The sequence below is a fragment of the Nothobranchius furzeri genome, chromosome 15 (assembly GCF_043380555.1).
Source record: "Nothobranchius furzeri strain GRZ-AD chromosome 15, NfurGRZ-RIMD1, whole genome shotgun sequence".
Taxonomy (NCBI): Eukaryota; Metazoa; Chordata; class Actinopteri; order Cyprinodontiformes; family Nothobranchiidae; genus Nothobranchius; species Nothobranchius furzeri.
Genome location: NC_091755.1, coordinates 59432987 through 59457349, shown reverse-complemented (window position 1 = coordinate 59457349; position 24363 = coordinate 59432987). Strand labels below are relative to the sequence as shown.

Genomic DNA, 24363 nt, shown 5'->3' with positions numbered 1-24363 from the left:
ACCGTGGGCGCTCCGAGCCGCGCTGAACACAGTGTCCAGTATAAAGCTCTGATGTTCTGATGGGAATCAAGTTACCTCTGCGATGTGTGTATTAAAATGTCAGCTCATCCATGCGCATCAGTGTGCGTCGGGGTAATTCTTTCAAAACAACCAACATCCTTGAGTTTATCCATCAAAATACAGTCAAATGGAAATATCTGTAACCTGCCATTTAACTGTTTTGCCTTCTTGTGAAGATTGTTGCAAAGAGAAACAACTAAACTTGATTAACCCCAGAGCCACGCGCACTGCGCTGTACGTCGTGACTGTAAATGAGGGGGAAACAATTTAATTGGATCCTTTTCTTTTCAACATGGTTTAATGTAAAGTTTCATTCAGTACAAACTTTAGTTGCACCAATCTAACGAGACAGAGCCTGGATTTGTGTTCGGAACAGTTTAAACATGTTTAAAACGGAGACATGTGTGACTCGTCTAAAATTCGCACCTGCTCCGCTATTATGGAAATTAAACTAACAATGTGAATAACATCAAATTATTTTAGGCACAGACAACATCTCCCACGCGCCCCGTCGCTCGTGTACGTCAAAGTTATCTTTCATAAGAAGATAATCAATAAAACGATTTATATAAAATGGATCCAGAAGTTGTAGCCCATCTCTGCCTACAATATTTTGATATTTTTCACCCTGTTGGTGGTTTTACTGAGCAGGTGCCACTTTTGTCATACGTTTCTTTTAAAAACATGTTTAGACTGTTCAGAATACAAATCCAGGCTCTCAGAACCAGAGCGCATGTGAGAAGGTTCCTCCCACTGAAGCGAGTGTTTTCCAAACCCTGTCTCTCAGAGACTTGTCACTTAGAAAATGTTCCCTGATTATGAAACTTTGGCTGAATAGCACTTGTTCCTGTCTCCAATGTGGCGACGCATCCAGGAGCTGAGGAGAATCCCAGAATCTGACATCCTCCAGCTCAGGAAGCGCATATGATTACGTACAAGCGTGACGCGCCAACCCGTTCTCACAGTAAGACCGGGTTGGACCTGTTCAGGTTTACGCAGACAATCTTTACATTTAGAATTAGCATACAGATGTAAAATTAATGCAGTAAAATATAAAGCATTTTATTTAAATATCCATTCATTATTTTACAAGCACAGAGAGCCGCATCAGATGGATGGAAGAGCCGCATGCGGCTACAGAGCCGCCGACCCCTGTGCTAGCCTATATTGTCCCCAGCAATTTTTAAACCCCACTCAAGTGTATGGTTATTGTCCCCAGCAATTCTGAAAACAAACTGACGCCCTTGACTACTGCCACTTGTTTTGGAAAACTTGTATGATGGGGTCATTTCCTACTGAGTTTCAATCAATCAGTTGCTGAGTTAGGCAAAAGTTCCACTCTGCAACACCACCAGGCCATTCCTGATCAGGTAGTCAGAACATTCCTAAAAATGGCCCGGAAAACGTCTGGCCCAGTCAAGTGGAGACGCAAATGCCAGGAAGTTCCTGTAGAAATACTCTGAAGTTCCAACAGTGGAAACGCACTGATGATTGGCTCAACAGAAAATTGCTCAGGCCAATGGTAGACCTACCAATAGTGCGTGGCTAGATCAAATCAAATCACATTTTATTTATAGAGCACTTTTCATGCAAAGCAAGCAGCACAAAGTGCTTAACAGATTAAAATGACCCATATAACCCACATTCCCTCCCTTTCCCACACTTAAAACAAATATCACAGTTTCACCCCCCAATCCACAAACCATTCCCAGACACACACACACACACACACACACACACACACACACACACACACACACACACACACACACACACACACACACACACACACACACACACACACACACACTCATACACATAATACATTAAAAGACCACAGTAAACACTAGGATGAGCTTAGATTGGACAGGTAATGAAAGACACGCCATCAAGGGAGCCACCATCTGCCTCGACAGCAGCAGATCCATGGCAGCAGCCAAGACACCAATCCAGGGCGCCCTCGGAGGGAGGGTGGCAACCCCCCCCCCCCCCCACACACACACACACACACACTACCTGGGCACTACCCAAGGAGCTCCCCAGCCGCCACCACCGACCACTGGTCCCAAGGCAGAGGGCTCCACAGAGGAAACACTGGGAGGATTAAAATACGTAACGTAAAATCACAAGAGCTAATACGGATAGTAAAATATCCAATAAAATGTGATTATAGAAATAAAACAACACAAATGTGTAACACAACAGTAATTAAAATAAGTAAACAAGTTAAACAAGCAATACAATAAATAGTAATCAGTTAAAAGCTAGATCGACCTGCTGAGCAAAATCTTTTGCAACTGATAAGGTTTCTTATGCTACTACTTTGTGCTTTTTGCACCATTTTATGAGTTAAAACACTAGATAAGTTTTGGCAAATTTTTATGGGATGAAATAAGAATGACAGCTACAGCTGCTTAAACCAGGATACGTCTGCATTGTGGAAACATTTTTCCAAAGTTTCCAAAACATTAACCACAAGTTGTACCATGCATTCAGTGACAGGATGCAGCGATAATTGGTGGAAGAGGAAAACAACTTACTTATTATAAACTCATTTAATGTTGTTGTAACCGTGTCGTTTTATCCGAGTGGCACACACACACACACACACACACACACACACACACACACACACACACACACACACACACACACACACACACCGTCTTGGTCTTAATGCCACCTAAAGCAGCACAATGAGTCCCACAGAATCTGCTGCCTGTTTGCATCCAGTGCCTTAATTAAACCACTGAATGTTGACTTTTATTCATTTTCGCCTCAACATATTTATGATACACAAATACTTCACTCACACAGCGTTTAACTCAATCTCAGGCACCTTCAAGCAAATTAAAAGTGAGCTCGTGCATAACTATGAACACATCCAAACACACACTTATAGAAAAATAACACACAGAAACACAATACAGTTGCAAAACAGTGTGTGCCCCTGCTGTTAACACCATCTTGAGTTTGACACAGGCTTTATACATATGCAAATTCACTTCTATTTCACTGCCACTGTAATGGATGGGTGAGACCAGCAATTAGATATTGGAGAGGGAAACTGTGGTGTGGGAAAAGCAAAAGAAGACCTATATGAGTTCACACAAAGGTGTGTTTCTTTTCTTTTGTTCTTTGTGACACATGATGTTCATTCATAAATAAATGTTATGTACACCAGATATGCTGTATTAAACATAAATGTAATGAAACCTGAGTGATTGTTTTGTTTCATTTATGAAATTGTAACAGGATCAAGGTTATGTTTAACTCAAATGAATATGACAAGAACAGCCATCTTTGCACACACTCATTACCCCGATGGGTTTTGTCTTTGTGAACCCGGTGTGTGAGAAGGGCGATGTGCCTGACGCCGTTTTAATTGGCATGGCGGTGGGCCAAACGAAGGATGGATGTCTGGGTGGAGAGAGACTTTCAGTGTCTGCTCCGTAGTTGTCGGCAGCCATCTGCCAGTGCAACAGGCTGTTGTCGGAGCCGTGAGTTGGCCCACACGTGTGTACTCATGCTTTAGTGTTTGCTCTGCTGCTTTCTGCTACGTTTATGCGTGCAAGCCTGGTGCAAGCAGCTACTGTGTACCCACGGAGTGAATCAGACTGAAACTGTTGAACATGGCTCAAATCTGTGAGTTCAAGAAAAACGTTTGAATTTCACTTTGATTCATTCTGTTTTGCTTCATTTTCTAAAGAGCATCAAGAGTGTTGATTTACAGAGTGATTGTTTAAAGGTGTGGAAGTCTGAAGAAACATGTTTAATGATTATTTCTGATTATAATCAATCGCTCTGAGTTTTTCATGCGGGTTAAAGATGAAAATGGTCTCCTAGACCTATCTCCTGCATTAGCTTCTGATAGAAAACAGAAAGTGAAACTCTAGGATTTGAAAAGCCTGATCTATGTCACACATCAATGGACTCACTCATCTTGACTCACGACAGAGAAGGCTGTTGTTGTTTCAGCTTCCAGGAAACGTCTCGGTTAACAGAAGCTTACTGTTAGCATTAGCAACTCCACCACACGGCAGAAGCTCTTCCAGTCTTGCGTTACTTGTGGAGATAAAACATCCATGTCATAGAGTTAGTGGTCGAGTCGTGTTGCTGTTATCTAATCCAAGGAAAGATGTCCAAATATATAGATACAAGACTAGAAACTCCTGCTTCTGCAGCAGCAGACTTGTCCATGCTTATCAATGATGTTTCTGGGCTTTTGTGCCCCGAGTACAGCTTGCAAGGCATTGATTCCTACCTAAGACAACTGCAAATGTATTGATTAAACAAGTTTTGTACACATTTAATTTAATTAAAATGCCTTTTTATTGTCAGACATTTTGACTTGAAGGAAAGTGCAGGCATATAAACCATTTAGAGGAAATTATACTTTTGAGATTCAGAGATATTTAATGTCTCGTGCCCCTTTTTGAGCAACATGTCTAGTTATGCAAAAAAATCTGTTAATCAGATGACTGATTTATTAAATAGATTTTTTAAAGTAAAAAATGTCTAAATAACTGCTTAAAGTGTCCTATTCAAACATAAGATTCTGTTGAAGTTCTGAGTGTTGCGTCATCTGTCTGCTGGAGTTTCCATGAGGACACACAGATGTTTTACCGTACCATCTTTATGCCCTTCAGAGAGAACCCTCAGGTGTTAAGCTTCACACGCTGGAGTCTAACTCTCTTGTTTCTGTGATTTTACAGCTCCTGGGCTTCGTGTACGCCTGCTATGTTGTCAGTGCTATCACCGAGGAGGAAGACAGTTGTGAGTGACACACACACACACACACACACACACACACACACACACACTTTATTGAAAAGGAGCCTTGTAACAAAGATTGTATCACATGTATCCACTCACAGATAGGAGACACACCAGAACTGGAGATCTGCCCCTCCATCTTCCTCTCCTCTCCTCCTATCACACCCCACACACTCATGGCTTCGGTTCTCCCTCGTCTCCCTCCTCTGTCCTCCCCCACACCAGCTGAGGCCCCTCACTCCCTTTCTCTTGAACACCAAAGTGTCCATTTGTTCCTTCTCAACACCTCCTTCAGCCCATTTTCTCTTTTTTCCTCTTTCACATGTACACTCATTTCCTCATCTCCTCTCCTCACATTCTGTGTGATCTTATCTGTCTCTGTAAACCTGTTATTTGCCTTCTTTTATGCTCTCTGGTATTAGGATCTCACTATTTCCTTCCCTTTGTGCCCCTTGTTGTGTCACTCCAGCTGTCTAGTGCCTGAGTAGGGTGGGCGTATTGTTTTTAGACACCGGGACTGCACCTCCACCTCCGCTCTTCATCACAAACACATGCACTATCCAGTTTTGAATCTGCTCAAGCATGTAGACCTTTTCTTTCTAAGGTTCTTCCTGTTTTGCTACAAGCTCTTTATGCAAATTTGAAGTTTGGTAAAAGAAAGGAGCGTGAATAGACGTTACACTTTCCCTCTGTCATGTACCAACAAGCCGTGCGGGAAGACAGGGAGAGGGGGAGGAATATGATGGGGAAACCAGAGACGGACACTTTGTGAAAAATGGCGGAGCGGCTGTGACCTCACCAACAGCAGGTCAGGGGTTGTGTTTGAGGTTAGCCAATCAGAGGTCAGGAAACATCTGATCTGGTCTTGGTAGGAGTCATACATATCTGAGGGTGCTACTGTGAGTCTCCAGGTTGTGTTAGGAGGTCCACATGAGAAAGTGCCTTCGCACGTATTTATGGACAGTGAAAAGGAAGCTTTAGAGGTTTAGAGTAATTAAACAAAAAGGATTAGAACAGAACATCATGAAGATAATTTTTGACTTAGAAATTAATTAGTGTTTGATACGCTCTGCGGATTTGTCTATCTGACCCACAGCCGAAAAGGTGGAAGGCTGGAGATTTTGCCTGTGTGTGTGAGGATGTGGGGGTGTTCATATGTCTGTAATCATAATTCTTAGCTAAATATCTCATGAACCACAGGGCTGACACTCCAGGAAAGTCAAAGAGGGCCCCCAAAGCTGAACCACTGATGATGAAGCACATGCTCTAACAGTTGTGATGAGGTTTCTGCAGACAGAAGACCTAACTGATGTTCCAGGGAGCGTTCAGCATCCCCACCTAGCTGCTCCATGAACAATATTTTTGTCACCCAAATAATCTTTATTATGAAGTTTCAGATGGAAGTTTTTCTTTAATAAATTTCCTCATCTTCTGGTTTTTGTGACCTGTGAGCTCCATTCGTTCCCAGCGTGAACAGCTGGGGTGTGTTTGCTGAAAAGTCATAACTTAATATCAACTATTCTGGGATGAAAATAGAAATAACAAAAGCTTGGGGAGAAAACAGAACATGGCGTGATTTTTATTGGTTTTAATTTTCCTGTAGTTTTTCCTCTGATCCCGGCTGAGTCAAAGTGAAAGGTAGCAAGATTGCTTCCCAGTGCCGGCTCTTTGTTATTGTAATCAGCCCTTTGCTTTCGTTCGCATGAGAATATTTGCTCATGCAGACACGGGTGCACACACACACACACACACACACACACACACACACACACACACACACACACACACACACACACACACACACACACACATGCACGTAAATGCAACAAAAAAGAACCAGCTAAGGCCCTTTTCTGCTCTCATTTTCTCCTCTCATTTGATGTGCACATTAAAGCAAATCTGTGTGCTGAGTTCCCGACTGCCTCAGCGTCTCTACACCTCAGCATCGCCTTCACCGCTCCCTCGTTTGCGTCAGATCCAATTCCAGAGTTCATCACAGGTAGATGCAATATTATTGCATCAAAGTCTGGTTCTTCCGTCATTTCCTCAGCTCTGGCTTCACAGCTTTAACGAGGCATGCTTGTAAAAAGTTAGCGGCCCATGGTCACTTGTTATATCAGCCTCATTAACCACCTTGCTGGTCAATAAATCCCACAGCTGATTGAACCCTCACTAAAAGAAGAAAGGTAAAGCATCCTCAAGGGAGACAGAAAATAGGATGGAGTGAGGAGGGGAGAAGAAATGAGGAGTAGAGGGGTGTGGAGAGAGGTGTTTATCAAGAGCAAATTGAGGGGGAAAGGAGATGAGGCAATATTAAGGAGAAACAACACAAGACAAGATGAGCTGGTCGTGAATAAGGAGATAAAACAGAAATTCTTCTCACGATGTAAACTCTCCAGGAAGTACGCCGAATTATATCTGAGTGCTCAGGCCTGCTTAAAGAATAGTGGGATGAAACACACACACACACACACACACACACACACACACACACACACACACACACACACACACATTTGCACGCCCAGAAGACATGTTGAAAAAATAATAAGCATCGTAAACCATCAGCTCAAGGTTTGACAAGGCTTTCAAGCATTATTTCTGATTCTCAGTGTGTGTGTGTGTGTGTGTGTTTGTGGGTGCTTCTTTTGATGCAGCCCGTCCCCTGTCACGTTGTGAGTGAACACATTTATGTATCTGTACTTACTCATACTTATGTTTTGCATGTATTTCTGTGTTGAGGTAACTATGGCTGGCTGACTTGTTTATATTTGTATGTATGAGTTTGGTGTTCAGTTATCAGCGGCAAGCAGACGCACCGGCGGAGTGAGTGGTGGGGAAAATCCTCTTTACTAAGTAGGTCATGGAGTTAGCTGCCTAGCTCCGGGATAAGCTCACTTTAGCTTGTCTTCTAATTACTGATACCCGCCGTGCTGAGTCACAAACCCCAGAAAATCTGATGGATGGATGGATGCTGGATGGATGGATGGGTTGATGAATGGATGCTAGATGTATTCTGGATGGATGAATGAATGGATGCTGGATGGATGAATGAATGTATGATGGATGGATGGATGGATGGATGGATGGATGGATGGATGGATGGATGGATGGAGGGATAGATGCTGGATGGATGGATGAATGGATGCTGGATGGATGGATGAATAGATGGATAGATGGATGGTTGTTAGGTGGATGGATGGATGGATGGATATGTTTATGTTTATTTATTTGGCAGATGCTTTTATCCAAAGCGACTTACAATTTATAACCTATAGGGCATGTTGTGATCTGTGGAGGAAACCGGAGTACCCGGAGGAAAGAAGAAGAAAATATCATTTCTATAGCGCCTCTCAAGATAAAAATCACGCGGCGCTTAAACCCACGCATGCATGGGGAGAACACGCATCTCCACGCAGAACGGCCGCAGCTGCGTTTTGAACCTGCAAACTTCGTGCTGCGAGGCAACAGTTCTAACCACTGCGCCACCATGCTGCCCAGGATGCTGGATGGATGATAGATAGATGGATGAATGAAAACTGGATGGATGGATGGATGGATGGATGGATGGATGGATGGACGGATGGATGGACAGATGGTTGGATGGATGGATGGATGGATGCTGGATAGATGGATGGATGAATGGATGCTGGATGGATGGATGGATGCTGGATAGATGGATGGATGGATGGATAAATTGATAAATAGATGGTTGGATGCAAGATAGATAGATGGATGGATAGATTGATAGATGAAAACAAAAAGCTGACCATAGCAGAAAACATAGATAGATGTTTCTAAGTGCGTTGCCTGGACTCCCCTGCAGAAGCACAAGGAAACAATGGAGGTTGGTCAAAGAAATAGCAGTAAAAAAATGGATGCTGCTGCTCTCGAATGGTTTGAAACACTTGCAACTTGCTACAGCAATAAATGTCTGCTGGCAAAAGTAAATATAAAATAGGTTAGGTTTGGGTTTTGGGTTGCATTTCACAAACCAGAACTGGATCGTAGTCAGCATCAGAAGTTTTACTGTTATCAACCATCCAGTAGAAAAGAAGTCGCTGATGTTGACCCGAACACCCAGACAGTTTTGTTCATTCAGAAAAAAAGAGCAAGGCCCAGATAAATGGCAACTATGTATGAAAACATTAAAAAAATGCATTTTATATGAAACCGAATGGTTCCAAACGTAAAGTCTGTGAGCACACAAGCATTGTCTCTACTGCAAGACAAGGGACAAGGGTGAGAGCATATCAACTCCCCCTTGTGGTCACTGAAAGTTAAACAACCTAATTCAACAGTAACTTTACACAAAGCAATGACAAAACAAACAAAAGCATGCCTAATAAAACATTATTGGAAGTAGAACTGTTATAGCCACAGCTACACTTAGAAGATGACAGTAAATAAAACAACTGCTTTTGCACCAGTTAGCCTAGCTGCTAGAGCAAATTACAACAGTAAGTTAAAGCTCCTCCTAGCCATTAATTCAGTATTGAATCAGTGATCTATGGAATTGTTTATTATCTATCCATTGATGTTTTTCACCATGTTTCAGTCTTTGTTTTTCTCAAGGATTTTGTTTTAAAAGTGACAAACGGCTCATTAATAAAGTTCTTCCAGCAAATCTGCTTTTCTTTAAACTATTTCTGTAAAACAATACAAACTGCTGGTATGATGGATGTAATGTATTTTCTAAATAGTTTTCTATGAAACCGGTTTGCTCCAGCAGAACAATTTGCTGTGAATATGATGCTAAAATGGAAGCAAGCTTTGTTGAGTATCTATTGATTGGTCTTTGTCTGAAGCTGCCATTTTCAGTGGATGATTATTTTTAAACACACCCAGAGTTCTCATATTTAAAAAGGGCTAATCAGGTCTTCCAGTAATATACTGTCCTTGTTTAAAGTTAAAGTCCCATTAGTTGTCACACACACTGATGTGTGTGCGAAATTTGTTCCCTGCATTTGACCCATCCCCTGGGGGAGCGGTGAGCTGCAGACACAGCCGCGCTCGGGAACCATTTGGTGGTTTAACCCCCCAATCCAACCCCCTTAATGCTGAGTGTCAAGCAGGGAGGCATTGGGCCCCATTTTTTTCAAAGTCTTTGGTCTGACCAGACCAGGAATCGAACCCTGATCTCCCAGTCTCAAGGCGGACACTCTACCACTAGGCCACTGAGCTGTTTGCATTGGTAGTTGGGTAACAATCACATTAGCATTAGACCTGCAATGGGCTCTGATGAAAAAAGCTATCTGTCTGCTTTTTATCTGCCTTTGGTCTTTGTCTCTGCTCCCCGTCACTTGTTTTCATTTGATCTACACGTTTTTTTCCCCCTCACCGACTGCATTTTAGCCCGCTGCCTTGATATTGTTCCTGCGTTTATTTCAGAATCAGCTCACCAGCCCTTAACAAAGACCAGACCCACACATGGTGATAGTTGCAGCCGTGCAGTGCAGACCTGTTTCATAGAAGACTCTGATTTCAACCAGTTTCCTCTTGAACTGAAAGATAATCAACTTACATTTTTTCTGAGCCATGTCTCTCATTTCTTACAAGTGTTCACACGTGAAAAGAATTTCCTCTCTGCTCAAATGAAAGTTAGAGGATCTGTTAGAGGATCACACATGTCAGTCACCTGCAAATACCTTTTTCAATGTCACCACTGGTCATTTTGACTTTTTGAAAAAACTGTTATGGCAAAATCCATCCATCCATCCATACATCCATTTTCATCTGCTTATCCGGAGTCAGGTCACGGGGGCAGTAGCCTAAGGCGAGAGGCCCAGACTTCCCTCTCCCCAGCCACTTGGGCCAGCTCTTCTGGGGGAATCCCAAGGCGTTCCCTGGCAAGGTGAGAGACATAGTCCCCCCACCGTGTCCTGGGTCTCCCTTTAGGTCTCCTCCCGGTTGGATGTGCCCGGAAAACCTCACCAGGGAGGCATGCAGAAGGCATCCTGACCAGATGTGGAGGAGTAGCAGGTCTACTCCGAGCCCCTCCCGAATGCCCGAGCTTCTCACCCTATCTCTAAGGGAGAGCCCAGCCACTCTTCGGAGAAAACTCATTTCGGCCGCTTGTATCTGCAATCTCGTTCTTTCGGTCACTACCCAAAGCTCATGACCATAGGTGAGGGTAGGAACGTAGATCGACCGGTAAAGCGAGAGCTTCACCTTCTAACTCAGCTCGCTCTTCACCACGACAGACTGGTACAATGCCCGCATCACTGCAGATGCAGCACCAATCCGCCTATCGATCTCATGCTCCAGTTTTCCCTCACTCATGAACAAGACCCTGAGATACTTAAACTCCTCCACTTGGGGCAGAACCTCATCCCTGACCCAGAGAAGGCATTCTACCCTTTTCCAAATCAAACCATGGTCTCAGATTTAGAGGAGCTGATTCTCATCCCAGCTGCTTCACACTCGGCTGCGAACTGCTCCAGCGAAAGCTGAAGATCACATTCTGATGAAGCCAACAGGACCACATCATCTGCAAAAAGCAGAGACCTGATCCTCAGGCCACCAAAACGGATGCCCTCCACACCTTGGCTGCACCTAGAAATCCTGTCCATAAAGGTTATGAACAGAATCTATGACAAAGGGCAGCCTTGGCAGAGTCCAACGCTCAATGGGAATGAGCCCAACTTACTGCCGGCAATGCAGACCAAGCTCTGACACCGGTCATCCAGGGACCTAACAGCCCGTATCAGAGGGCCTGGTACCCATACTCCCGGAGTACCCCCAGTCGGTGGGATTGAGGAGGTCTTCGAAGTATTCTGCCCACCGATTCACACCGTCCCCACTATAGATGGTGTTGGTAACGCACCCCCCCCCCCCGAAGCGCCGGATGGTGGACCAGAATCTCTTCGAAACTTTTCGGAAGTCTTGCTCTCGAACACCACTCAAATTCAGATGGGGGGTCATTCCTCCCAACCACACCTCTCCAGGTCTCACTGTCGTTGCCCACGTGAGCGTTAAAGTCCCCCAGCAGAACGAGGGAGTCACCGGAAGGAGCGCTTTCCAGCACCCCCTCCAAGGTCTCCAAAAAGGGTGGGTAGTCTGAACTGTAGTTTGGTGCATAAGCACAGACCACAGTCAGAACCCGTCCCCCCACATGTAGGCAGAGGGAGGCTACCCTCTCATTCACCGGGGTAAACCCCAGTGTACAGGCACCAAGATGGGGGGCAACTAGTATGCCCACTAGGGCTGTCGCGGTTGAGGAATTCCCCCTGCGGTGATTCAGGGTGGCTTAATATTGCGGTGTGCGATATTAATGCAGCACTTTTTTTTAATTGCAGTACTATCTAAACATAATGCTTACACATTTAAAAAAGGTTAAAAATTGCCGTGCTTTCTTTTATAAAACTTTACTGAATGCAGATCAAAGGGCAGTAACAACACAGATCGCAGTAACGTTTGTTTCTCCGACAGTCGGAGTCCGACTGAACTTTAAAACAACAACATTCAGGAGAAGGTTAAAGTTTTAAATGCAAATTTGGCTGCAGCATCTAACAAATAAGAAACAAGTCCCCATTTTGTTTAGTTGCTTAAAATCAAGCATAAAAAATTACATGTACCAGGCGCGGGGCACTATCATTTCACTTTCACTTTCACACACACGAATGACGTTGATTTATAGCTCGGTCACGTCCTTGTTACCCACAAGGAAAACCAGCATGTTAACCATATACGGTTTGAGAGAGGATCTGAGAGGGGTGGCAACATTTCCAGCAACACTGAAAACCCTCCCGGATGGTGCGCTCGTTGCACTAACACACACGTACCTGCGTGCGACTCTGGCGAGCAAAGGGAATCTCTCCCGGTTGTTGCTCCACCATGTCAGAGGGGTTTCCTGAGGGTGGATGCATTCCTCCTACAGGTAGCGAGTGAGCTCCAGCTCAGCTCAAACTCTCTTCGGGACAGTTGCAGAAGCAGTGCTTGTTCGGGACTTCAGCAGGTCTCCGAGCGTTTATTATTATTTTTTAGCCGCTGGTGGCAGCTCTGTCTCGGCCAAGGACTCTGGCTGCGCAGCAGCTGACGTACTGAAAACCAAAGTGCTCCCAAAGGAGCGAAGTTTCATTTTGATACCAGTGCAGCCATCCTTCTCAACATGCATCATTGAGTTGAATCAAGTTCGGTAATCGCGGTGGCCCATGATGCAGCGCGGTGGGTTTCTTCATATTGCGATATTTCATTTTTGCGGTTACCATGACAGCCCTAATGCCCACCCCTGCTCGGCGCCTTTCAGTGAGAGCAACTCCAGAGTGGTAGAAAGTCCAACACCTCTCAAGGAAACTGGTTCCAGAGCCAGAGCCATGCGTTGAGGTGAGTCCGACTATATCTAGTCGGAACCTCTCAACCTCACACACAGACTCAGGCTCCTTCCCCACCAGAGAGGTGACATTCCATGTGCCAAGAGCCAGCTTCTGTAGCCGAGGATCAGACCGTCAAGGGCCCCGCCCTCGACTACCACCCGTCACACACTGCACCCGACCCTTTTGGCCCCTCCCACGAGTGGTGAGCCCATGGGAAGGGGACCCACATTTCATCTTCGGGCTATGCCCGGCCGGGCTCCATGGGTGAAAGCCTGGCCACCAGGTGCTCTCCAACGTGCCCCACCTCCAGGCCTGGCTCCAGAAGGGGGACCCCGGTGACCCGCGTCCAGGCTAGAGAGCGTGGTTTCCATTTATATAGATCATCATAAGAGGTCTTCGGGCTGCTCCTTGTCTGATCCCTCACCTAGGACCTGTTTGCCAGGTGACCGTTTGAAAGTTGACCATTGAGCAGGGTTGATGGTTTATCCCTTGAGGTCCATGTGGCAGGGGTGAGGAGTGAGCACCACCTCACCATCAACCCTGCTCAATGGTCAACTTTCCTGTTGGGGTCACCCATGAAGACAGTGGGAGGGTTAAAAGATCAGCCTTATGGTCAAAATGGGGCAAGGACTAACTACCATAAAAGCCCTTCACGCTAAAGACCTTATATTTTATAAAACACCTGAGAATGGAGATGGGCTTTTAGGATCTTGGTAAAGTCTTCAGTCTCACATTAGGATTACTCTTCTAGCACACATTTTCTGGAGCAGGGTTGCAGCATTTTGAGGTATTGGGGTTCTGACAATCTTATATCTAAATTATGACCATGTAACATTAGGCTAGTGTGACATTTTATGCCAGTTTAGGGCCTGTGACGTGCCGGTATCAAGGGAGTATGTGGCAGCATTGTCCTGAGAGCAAAATCTGAGATACAGAAAACATCTTGTCATGAAAGAGGGATGCAAAGTAGTCGATGAAGGATTTCATGAGGTTCTAAAGGTTTGAGGCTCATCAGAAAGTCTGATGTGGCTGAGATTCCAAACCTGTGGGAAACTGTCCCTGATATAAAATAAATGTTCCTGCTTTTAAGTTTGAATAATAAATCAGAGTTTTGTACTTCTGATATCTGAATTGGTGTCAGGATATTTGAGTCTGAGCCAGAAACTAAGACTGATGATTCGACCTGACGTTGGTGTGTGTTGAGCTGTTGGGTGTGTGTGTGTGTGTGTGTGTGTGTGGATATCATCAGCGTTGCTTATTGTGGCACACTTGTAATGAGAATGTTATTTGTAGAGCAATGGCTGGACTGTGTGTGTGTGTGTGTGTGTGTGTGTGTGTGTGTGTGTGTGTGTGTGTGTGTGTGTGTGTGTGTGTGTGTGTCTCCAGGAAGCAGGGCAGGGTCATAGGAAACAGCAGAACCCCACCTATCAGTATTCAGCAGACCACCGCGGCCTCCTCTTATCAGGAATCTTTTCCATGAACGTTTTTGTGTTTTCTGCACACAGCTGCTAAATCCCAGTGTGGAACAGATTTCCCAATTTTCCTGTTTCTCTCCTGTGTTGTTTTCATCTGAATCGGGTTCAGACTCCGCTTCTCCCGGTTTCCCTCACATGCTGTTTACATGAGACTCACAGCTACATGCTGTCCTCTTTTACACACACTCCCTGAACTTAATCTCCTCAGCCCCCGTCAGTCAGATCGACAAGTGTAACACTCCCTGTCTTCCCCTTTCCTTCCCCCACTCACTGCCCCCCTCCCCCTCATAGAGTTGAAGGCTTTTCCTTCGTCTCAAAAATGTTCCTGAGGGAAACACGTGTCATGTTTTTGTTTCTTTCTATGACTCATCTGCTAGTTTGAATGTTTAAGTGAAAGAGTAGTGAGTTTATTGTATAACCGTTTCTTCTTTCTGTGTGACAAAAAGATTTGGATCACTTCAACTGCTAGCCAGCTTTCACCTCTTCCCAGGTGTTCTGGTACAGATCCGTAATTTTTGTCAAAGCTAAAGCCACAGACTTGACCCCTAAACTGTTTCAGAAAGCTACTTTTGGGCTAAAAGCCAGCATTAAACTGTTGTTCCCATCACTTTTGTTTCCATTTCAATTCTATTCATTTTCCACTTAGTTTCTTTATTACATTCGTACCCTTTATAGTGTGTTTTGTGTTCTCTGTTTTCATTTGACCCACAAGTCATTTGTTTATTCTTTTATTTTCAGTTGATTTTATTGGTGGATTTGATCCATTCCCACTCTACCATGTCAATGAAAAACCATCTCATCTCCTCTTAAAGCCCATGCACCCGTAAGTATCTGTGTGTGAGTGTGTTTAGTACCTGAAGGGATGGCTCTGGTCTTTAGACTTTTGACTTCAGAAGGAAAGGTTTTGAGCGAAGAATATCTCATCTATAAAGATGTAGTTAACTGAAAAAAACTTTTTTTTTTCTTATTGTAATCGATCACTCTGAGTTTTTCATGCAAACTGGACATGAAAATAGTCTCCTACACCTATCTCCTGCATTAGCTTCTGACAGAAAATATTGACATTGAAACTCTAGGATTAGAAAAACCTGACAGATCTATGTCACACTGTCAGTTAACACTCATGGACTCACCCATCTTGACTTGCGACAGGAAGGCTGTTGGCGGTTTAGTGCCCAGGAAACAGCAGAGAACATCTCGGCTAGTAGAAGCTAGAGCATTAGCAACTCCACCACACGGCAGAACTCCTCCAAACTTGTGTTACTGCTGGGGTAAAACATACATGTTGCAAAGTAAACTAAGTCAGTGGAAGAGTTGCATTGCTGTTAGCCAATCAGAGGAGAGATGTCCAAATATCAGGAAATAAGACACAAAATCCTGTCATCTGAAGCTCTCCTCTAATCTGGCAATCCTCTAGAGCCTGAAACGGGAGCGCCAGGGCTTTTTTCACCCAGAGTACAACATAGAAGTCATTCATTACTGAAGACCAATGCAAATGTATTGATTGAACCACACCTTTAAGAAACCTGGCAAAATAGATATTAGAACTGATTAAATTGCCTTTATTGAGGTATTTCTTTACATGGAGGCAAATGGCTATTTGCACCTCTGGCTGGAATTTAATATTTCTGCGTCAATAATAATGTCAGGTGGGGATATTCATAAAATAATATGTATTTATACCACTATGACCTGTTTGGGACTAAAGTTGTTCAAGGCCAACATAAATTAACTCTGGATCTCACTCCTCTGTAGCTCACCTTAGTTTGTCTATCGATTAGATCAGCAATAAATTCTACTTTTCCAAACTGAGGCTGTTCAACGAGCCATCTACAACAGGTACATTATTTATTGTTCATAACTTTTTCACAGAAATCAAAGACTTTTTAAGTGTTATTCTGAGACCAGTCTTTGTGAATATTTATGATTTCATCATAAAGGGTTGTGTGTGTGTGTGTGTGTGTGTGTGTGTGTGTGTGTGTGTGTGTGTGTGTGTGTGTGTGTGTGTGTGTGTGTGTGTGTGTGTGTGTGTGTGTGTGTGTGTATCAAATCATGTCTCATGTGTATGCTCATCCCAGTGTTATTTATTATCTGCTGAAGATGAAGACGGGTTAGAAAACAGGACCGGCTAGAAAGAGTTAGAGCTGCAGGGAGAGCGAGATGTTCACGGGGAGTAACCTACGGCCTGAAACATGCCGCATCTTGTATCATTGTTTAGGGATTATATAGCTCTGTGTGTGTGTGTGTGTGTGTGTGTGTGTGTGTGTGTGTGTGTGTGTGTGTGTTTGTGTGTGTGTGTGTGTCCATGCAATAAGCTGCTACAGACAGAAGCCCTTCATAAAGAACATACAGAACGTAGTCGGACTAATTCATTTTTGTAGAAATGTTACTAACAATAAAACCCGGGAACATGTGTCATAATTCTCTACCAGCATATGAATGTTTTAACAGCTTCCTGACAGTTTAATCAGCTTTGTCTCTAATGGGAGAAGGACAGGGGGGAGCTTTTGTCCCCCCGCCCTATGGAGAGTTATATCCTGACAAATTTCACCTAGGAATGTGTGTGTGTGTGTGTGTGTGTGTGTGTGTGTGTGTGTGTGTGTGTGTGTGTGTGTGTGTGTGTGTGTGTGTGTGTGTGCACGGGTAACTGAAGACTTGCTAATCCCCTGCTCTCTGCTTTCATGTTTCTGTCCTCTCCAGGTCTACGTAAATAGAAAACGGCGCGGCGAGGGAGGTGATACAGTAAATTCCCCCAGAGCCAAAAGGGCTGCTCCTTGCCACACCAGACGTTCCTCCCCTTCTTGATTTCAGAACTTTAAACATGTCATTTTACTGGTGTGCTTCCAAGAAAACCCAGAGTTTCCCAACAAGAGTTCATTGTGATGAGATTTAGGGAATAAGGGTGGATTTGCCATAAAACAAAGTGTGTATTTTGGAAGATTTGTGGATCATTTATTTTCTCTCTGTGACCTTTTACCACAAGCTAACATTCTCCATTGTAAAAAAAAATGTACAGCTAGTAAATACTTTCTGTGTGCAATCATGGACTGCCCAGCAGTCCCAGTCTAGAGAGGTCTCAGACTGAGCCTATTGTTGTCAGTTTGGCACAGATCTTGACCATGGGGCTGAATTACTGTGGAGGAATGAGTTGTTTACTTTCAAATCTGTTTGCATAAATACAGAAGCAACGCAGGAAGAGCCAAGAGAGGGAGAGGGAACAAAAGCACCAAAACAACAGGGGAGTCTGACAAAAATAGAGCGTGTAAATAATGAAATTCCGTTTGAATTGCAACTGAAGTCTGCAGAAAAACCTGCAAGAGGTGTTCGAACACAAAGAGAGGCATGCAAGTGTTTTAGTCTGGAGTTGTGTAGTTGTGACTATTTTCTGAGCAACAGATTTTCTGAAGTGTCGGGTGTTGTGTTAGCCAAAGAGCTGGAAGCTTTGTTTCCAATCTTCTAATCTCCAGCAGCAGACAGCTCAGACGAGAGCGATCATTACACACACTCAAGAAAAGGTCCCACACGGTATTTTTAACTTGAAGACAATAGAAATTGTTTCATCTGAACCGTTTGGGCAGAAAACAGATCAGAGCTTCTTCTCATCAGATCAACATTTGAAATAATTTTTTATGTGTTAATATCCTCAGAGTGACTGTAGCATGTTTTAATAAGGTTTGCATTGTAATCGCGTATTAAAACACAAAAAGTAGCAAAACTGATAAAGCTGATGAACAGTTAGAAGAAATCTGCTCGTCTTGTTTTGTGTATTTTTTAGACTCTGATTCAGAGTCATGGTAGAGTTGTGTAAGAAGTCGATGCTCATGGTCAGGCCTCATTGTGAATTATGATTCTTTTGTACTTAACGCCAGTTTTCACTTCTTCTGTTGCCTTATGTTTATTGTGAATCACTACTGCCCTCTGCTGTTCAAAGACTTTAATCACAACTTCTAATCTACAAAAATCATCATTTTCCTGCTTATTTTCTCCTCTTTCATCACATATATTTTCATATATTTTTGTTTATGGAACAACATACCTGCTGACTTTAATGTCTGACTACTGTGTCATTGTTTACAACTTCCACGTTTATTAATTAGAAATTTCTGAACAAAGAAGTTGGCTTATAGTTAATGAAGTTGTCTTTTTTCTTTTACCTGCACCCATATTTAAAATTCCAGATTCTTTCATATTATCACTCCACTGCCAGAACAACCGATTGTTCTTTTTTCATTAGTATATCACAGATGAACTCAACATTTCTTCTGATAATTACTTTGACTGGTCTAAGCTTGTGAAGAGGTGCAATTTTTTTTAATGAACTGTATGTGAGCAATCCGGATGAAAAAACAAAGCATTTCAGAAAAGGTGACATAATCAGTAGTAAAATTCTGTTAAAAAAATAATGTCTTCCTCTTAGTGCAATACAATGTATTTATCTCAGAGAGAGATTAGTCATGGGTGTGTATCTGGTGAAAAAGTGTCCACCTCTTGTCTATAATTCTCTCTTCGTAGCAGTGGAAATGTTTTCTGTCCTGTGGTGCTCCAACCATGTGGCGATGTATCCAGAACTGTGCTTTGTGTTCTTGTAAATACGTGTTTGTTAATAAAAAAAATAGCTCTTTTAAAGATTCAAGGTCTCCTTTAATCACATTTTTCAGAATAGAAAATAAATGTGGAACACAAAATAATCATCCAGCGCTCTTGTTTTCATCAAAAATGGAGGGTAGAGGAAAGCTGAGGGCGCCTGCACTAGAGCGGCTTTTCACTTAGGACATGAAAGCACGAACGCTGCCTCTGATGACGGCTCTGCAGATGGGGCAGTGACGCAGACTGGCAGCACAGTCTTCACAGACAACCAGGTGACCACAGGGGATGAAGACGATGGACACCAGCTTGTCCATGCACACTTTACAGGTCCTCTCCTCCTGCAGCTGCCTCAGCAGCTCCTCTGGACTGCCCTCCTTCACTGCTGCAGAAACCAGTGACACTCAAGCTCAAACCCACTCAGTGCTAAATTAAGGAGTTGTTTATTCATCTTTCAGGTTTTAAAGAAAACTGACCTCTGTTTCGGTCAGGTGCTGGTGTTCTCCCATTTCCAAAACTCGTAGCCTGCCTCACCTCTGGCTCTGAATCACAAACACATCAGATGAACAAGCTTAAATGAAAGCAATCTTATGAATGTTGAAATCCAAATCTGAGTTTGGCTTTCATCACCATGAATTTGAACCAAATATGTCAAAAGCTGTGAAATGTTGTCAGTTTTAGAGTAAAAAAAATGCCGATTTGCACCCTCCATTGCTTCTGCCATTTCTATTTATTATGAATGAATCAGTAAATCAAAGTTTATCTACTGGGTGGGTTTGTGTTCTGATCTCATGCAAAGTTTGATTAATGTTTTTATTTCTGCTTTGAAGAATAAGTACGACCTGGTTTCTAAAACACATTCAATAAAATATTACTCATTTGTTTAATATTTTATGTATATTACTGATTTATTTTTTTCAGTTAAAAAAAACCTTAAGGCAAAAACATGTGAGCTTCACAGCTTTAAGTTTTCCTGCAGAAGCTCCTTCATGTTTAGGTCCAGAGACTCTGAAGGCAGCTGTAGAAGACACCACCTGCTCCTTTTGGCATTGAAGACCATGAAGTCTCTAGATGCAAGTAGATTTGTTTATTTCCAATTGAAAGGTGGTTCTTGTGTGACTGAAAGCAACAAAAGCTCAAAGCAAAGCTAAAATATTATCTTAAAAGATGGAGTCCTTGGGCTGCACAGTGGTGCAGGTTAGTTGGGGTCTGGAGCTTGCATGTTCTCCCTGTGTGCATGTGGGTTCTCTCCAGGTACTCCACAGTCCAAAAACATGGCTGTCAGGTTGATTGGTCTCTCTAAATTGTCCTTAGGTGAGTGTGTGTGTGTGTGTGTGCGCGCGCGTGTGTGTGTGTGTGTGTGTGTGTGTGTGTGTGTGTGTGTGTGTGTGTGTTACCCAGTGATGGGCTGGCAATCTGTCCAGGGTGTACCCTGCCAGCATGCCCGTAGACTGCTGGAGATAGGCACCAGCCCCCAGCGACCCAACATAGATAAGCGGGTACAGGCGATGGATAGAGTTCTTTTATTAAAACTTGTTTTTAATCCTACCCTGTAAAAGTAAAATCACAGACGTTGTGGCCTTGTTTAAACACTTTAGAAAAGAAGAGAGGTAACTGTTACCTCTGCTGTCCGCTCCCCTCTGCCGGTCGTCCTCCTCAGCCTGCAGAACATCAGTAACCAGGTCAGACACAGACGTGTAGTGCTGGCCTGTCAGGAGGTACTTGGTCTGGACCAGACTCTCCACCAGACTCACTTCAAAGCCCATCTGAAGCACAGTTTGAGCCACAGGAGAAAGCATGGCCGATGAAGCGCCCCGACTTCCAACCAGATCTGAAGGAAAATGGGAACAGAGAGGAGAGGGAGACCAGAGAGCCAGCAGCTGATTATCATGTCACACACTCATGGCTCAAAGCTCAAGTTGTTATGCAAAGAGGAATCTGGGGGGAAATAACACAAATTGTGCATTTGAACCTGTTATGACTTCTTTACAACCAACTGGTGAGTTTTCTTAAACAATATTCATTTTGTGCAGATGAGTCACTTGTACATGTTTGCAACCTCATGCAGAAAATAAAAATATAAAGAATAAAATATCTTCCTCCAGAGGATCTGCTCAGTGTTTTTTTTTTTAAACAGGGATCATTCATCAAATCCACAAATTCCCTCTCTGATTGAGCAAACAATATCCTGAAGGGCTTTCAGCCTGGTTTTCCTCCATCCTTGCAGCCTGCAGCTCAACTCCACTCCTAAGCATTTGTTTCTTCTCTTTTAGTTGGAACAAATGAGATGGCTTGTTGACATTTGATTTGTAATGCAGAATGTGCAATAATAAACACTGAAATCAAAGCAGATCATTAGAATTGTGTGAGAATAAGATCTACTGATGCTACAACGTACTGTTTCTTGAATCAAAATCTCCTGTTGAAGTCTGAGATCCTCCCTGGAAAATAAGTTAGTTTTATTTAAGATGATAATTTTCAGTGACAAAACCTGTTATTTAGTTATGTGCATGATTTGATCCTGAGGAGATAAACAAGCTTGTGTTCTTACCACAGTGTCTCCCAGATGGAAATGTGTGTCCTGTATGTTGCTGATGTACTCCTGCCCTCTTGACTGGATTAAAAACTCACATCTGAGGATTACAAGATGCTGGTTTTAGACCTGCTGCCCAGATATGTTCAAATTCATTTATGTGTTTTAATTAAACAAAAATAAAATATATTTTTTAGAATTCATGTCAGCCTGGTTTTACTTTTTGTGAATTTTAAACCAACCTAAAGACTGACACTCAAATCTACTTTGGCTCTGTACTCCGGGCCAGAACCAAGCAGGGTGAAGCTGCTTTTAGCTACTATGCTGCACACAGATAGCATCAGCTTCCTTTTGACCTCAAATGGGCCTCATCTCTAATTTTTAAATCAAAATTGAAAGCGTTCATGTATTCATCAGCCTTTGAAAGAATGTTTCTAAAACTGCATATTCTGCCTTTAACTGTTAAAACTTGTTTTTCTGAATGTGAAATTAATTTGTGTGTATGTTGATTGTGCTACACATTGATTTTTAATGTTCATGCTATTTTTGCTAATGGAAAGCACATTGAATTGCCTCTGTGTATGAAATGTGCTTTATAAATAAAGCTGCCTTTATTATTTTATTGAGGAACTGGGCAGTTTTGGCTTGCCTTTAGCACCTCCTAGTGTCCGTTTGTAGAACCGAAAACAAAATCTATCTCCTCGCTGTGCATTTGTTTTTCAACACCTTAATCTAAAAGCTGAAACATCTCCCCAGCCTTCATTAGTGTCTACGGGAGTGATTCATTAAATCACTAAATTATACAAATCAGCTGTGTTCATGATCTAAAACATGCTGGAAGCAGACTGCAGCGCCAGGTAAGTCGGCTCAGTTTTTTTCTGTCCCGCCAGTCTGAAGTTGCAAATGCGGTGTTCTGGCTGCATGGGGGCGACGGGGGCTTGGTGACCTTTCGTTAACCCTGTAAAGGGTAATTTTATAGCAAATACTGGCTCAAGAAGATGATTAAATTTTGAAAAAGTTGCAAAGTATCCCTTTAAAGTATCTTGTTGACATTTGCATCTTCATGCTGAAACCAGAGCGCAGCTGCTGACTCACTGATGATAACTCTGATAGTCACATAAGGATTCAGTTTTCCAGTAAAATGGTGGATGTGATAGACTGACGTTGATACGTCTCCTTGTTGTTACCGTGGAAACCATTTAGCATGCTCCTGCCAGGGGTCATCCCCTGGCTCCCAGTTCCTCAGCCCTCCATCACAGTAGAAGCATTTGACATTGTCACCATGACCTGTGTTTAAACAACAACAAAGAAATCAGTGAAAAGGAAGTGACACTGACCCACTGGATCTTTGCAGCTGCACCGGCACACTCAGAAAATATGGTTTAGCTCAATTGTTCCTTAATTCTAAGAAAAAAAGAGGTCATCTGGGTCAAATCTTACAAACAATAATCTCTGTAACTGACCACTTTCTGGTTCTTTCTAGCACTAAATCCCAGAAACAAAGTAGAAATGTTTGATTATTTGGTTTGTTTGATAAAACCATGTGAAGCTGTACTTGTGTATCAGCCCGAGCTTTGTCCAGGTGCTTTTGTAGACAACATCCTGACTCAGCATGACCATTGTAGCATGAACTATGCCACACAGCTCCAGCAGCAACCAGGTCTGTGTCCAATATTTACTGAAATATTCGTATCAGTGCTCAACTACTGCAAAAAACCCTGTTATGTTTTTATGAAGAGGGTACCTGTGTAGAAAAATCCTGCTCTGGCGAGAACATCGGGCTGCACTGAGGCCTCAGTCGGCCAGTTATGGAAGGTGGTGAGTCGAGAGTCTTCTGCCTCCATCTCAGGATAGATGGCTTGTCCAGCTGTTCCCTGATCATCCATGGTCATCCTTTGGATCTGACTTAAGAGCTGCCCATCCACAGAGTCAGAGGAGTCTGCTTGGAGTGGAATATTCCCCACAGCTTGGCCCATTATGAAGCAACAAGTCGGGAAATGCCGCTTATGCTCAGAAGCTGGGCTGTCCCCATGTACCCAACACTTTAAAATCCCTCCACAGCAGAAGCACTGAACTTTGTCTCTGTGGCCTAGAAAGAAGAAGCCTGCTTTGGCCAAGTCCCCTGCTGTCACAGGAGCGTCCTCGGGCCAGTCTTGAAAGGTTTGAAGTCTCTCCTCTTCTCTACGCATCTGGGGCTCATCAAGGATGTGCATCATAGTTCTCCTGTCATCCATCATCTTTTTGTCCAGGGCCAGTCATCCCTTTTGCGGTCCATAGTGGAGCGTACACTGAAGGTGAGTGCAGAACACCAGCTGAAACAACACGATCAGGTGTGTGGGTCCTACACAGCAGCCTACAGGACACTGGTTTCCAGAAAATCCCCCAGCTGCCAGAACAAAGGCTCATTCTACCTTGAATGAATGACAGCCAGAACAAGGCGTGCTGCTCCGCCTCGTGGGAAAAGAAGGAAAGTCATTTCTGGAGTCTCTCTTACAAAGAGTTTGACTCTATTACTCTATCAGTTTAATGCAGTAACAGAAAAAGTTACGGATCACATCAAATGTTTACATCTAACAGCAAAACTGTGCTAAAGCCTGCTTTTTATTTAGGGTTTTCACTT

General features: G+C 43.3%; 2 protein-coding genes across 3 annotated transcripts in view; one reads left to right on the top strand and one right to left on the bottom strand.

The window, feature by feature from the left end:
* The window catches only part of nkain4 (sodium/potassium transporting ATPase interacting 4), a 53369-nt gene extending 34117 nt beyond the window's left edge, over positions 1-19252 (top strand). Inside the window, exons 5-7 of one of the 2 annotated variants that reach the window (XM_015968094.3) lie at positions 4776-4836; positions 15365-15449; positions 17327-19252. In XM_015968094.3, the coding sequence (XP_015823580.1) occupies positions 4776-4836; positions 15365-15449; positions 17327-17336 (156 nt within the window). In that variant the 3' untranslated portion in view covers positions 17337-19252. The remainder of the gene's footprint in view (positions 1-4775; positions 4837-15364; positions 15450-17326) is intronic. The other variant, XM_015968095.3, reaches the window with a different exon arrangement.
* Positions 19253-19370: 118 nt separating this feature from the next.
* birc7 (baculoviral IAP repeat containing 7) lies at positions 19371-24017 on the bottom strand. Its single transcript, XM_054745990.2, is given in 8 exon segments — positions 19371-19592; positions 19687-19752; positions 20832-21041; positions 21609-21651; positions 21762-21843; positions 22931-23030; positions 23488-23984; positions 23986-24017. Coding segments are annotated over 8 exon segments (1215 nt in total). The 5' UTR covers positions 24003-24017; the 3' UTR covers positions 19371-19392.
* Between the last annotated feature and the right edge of the window lie 346 nt (positions 24018-24363).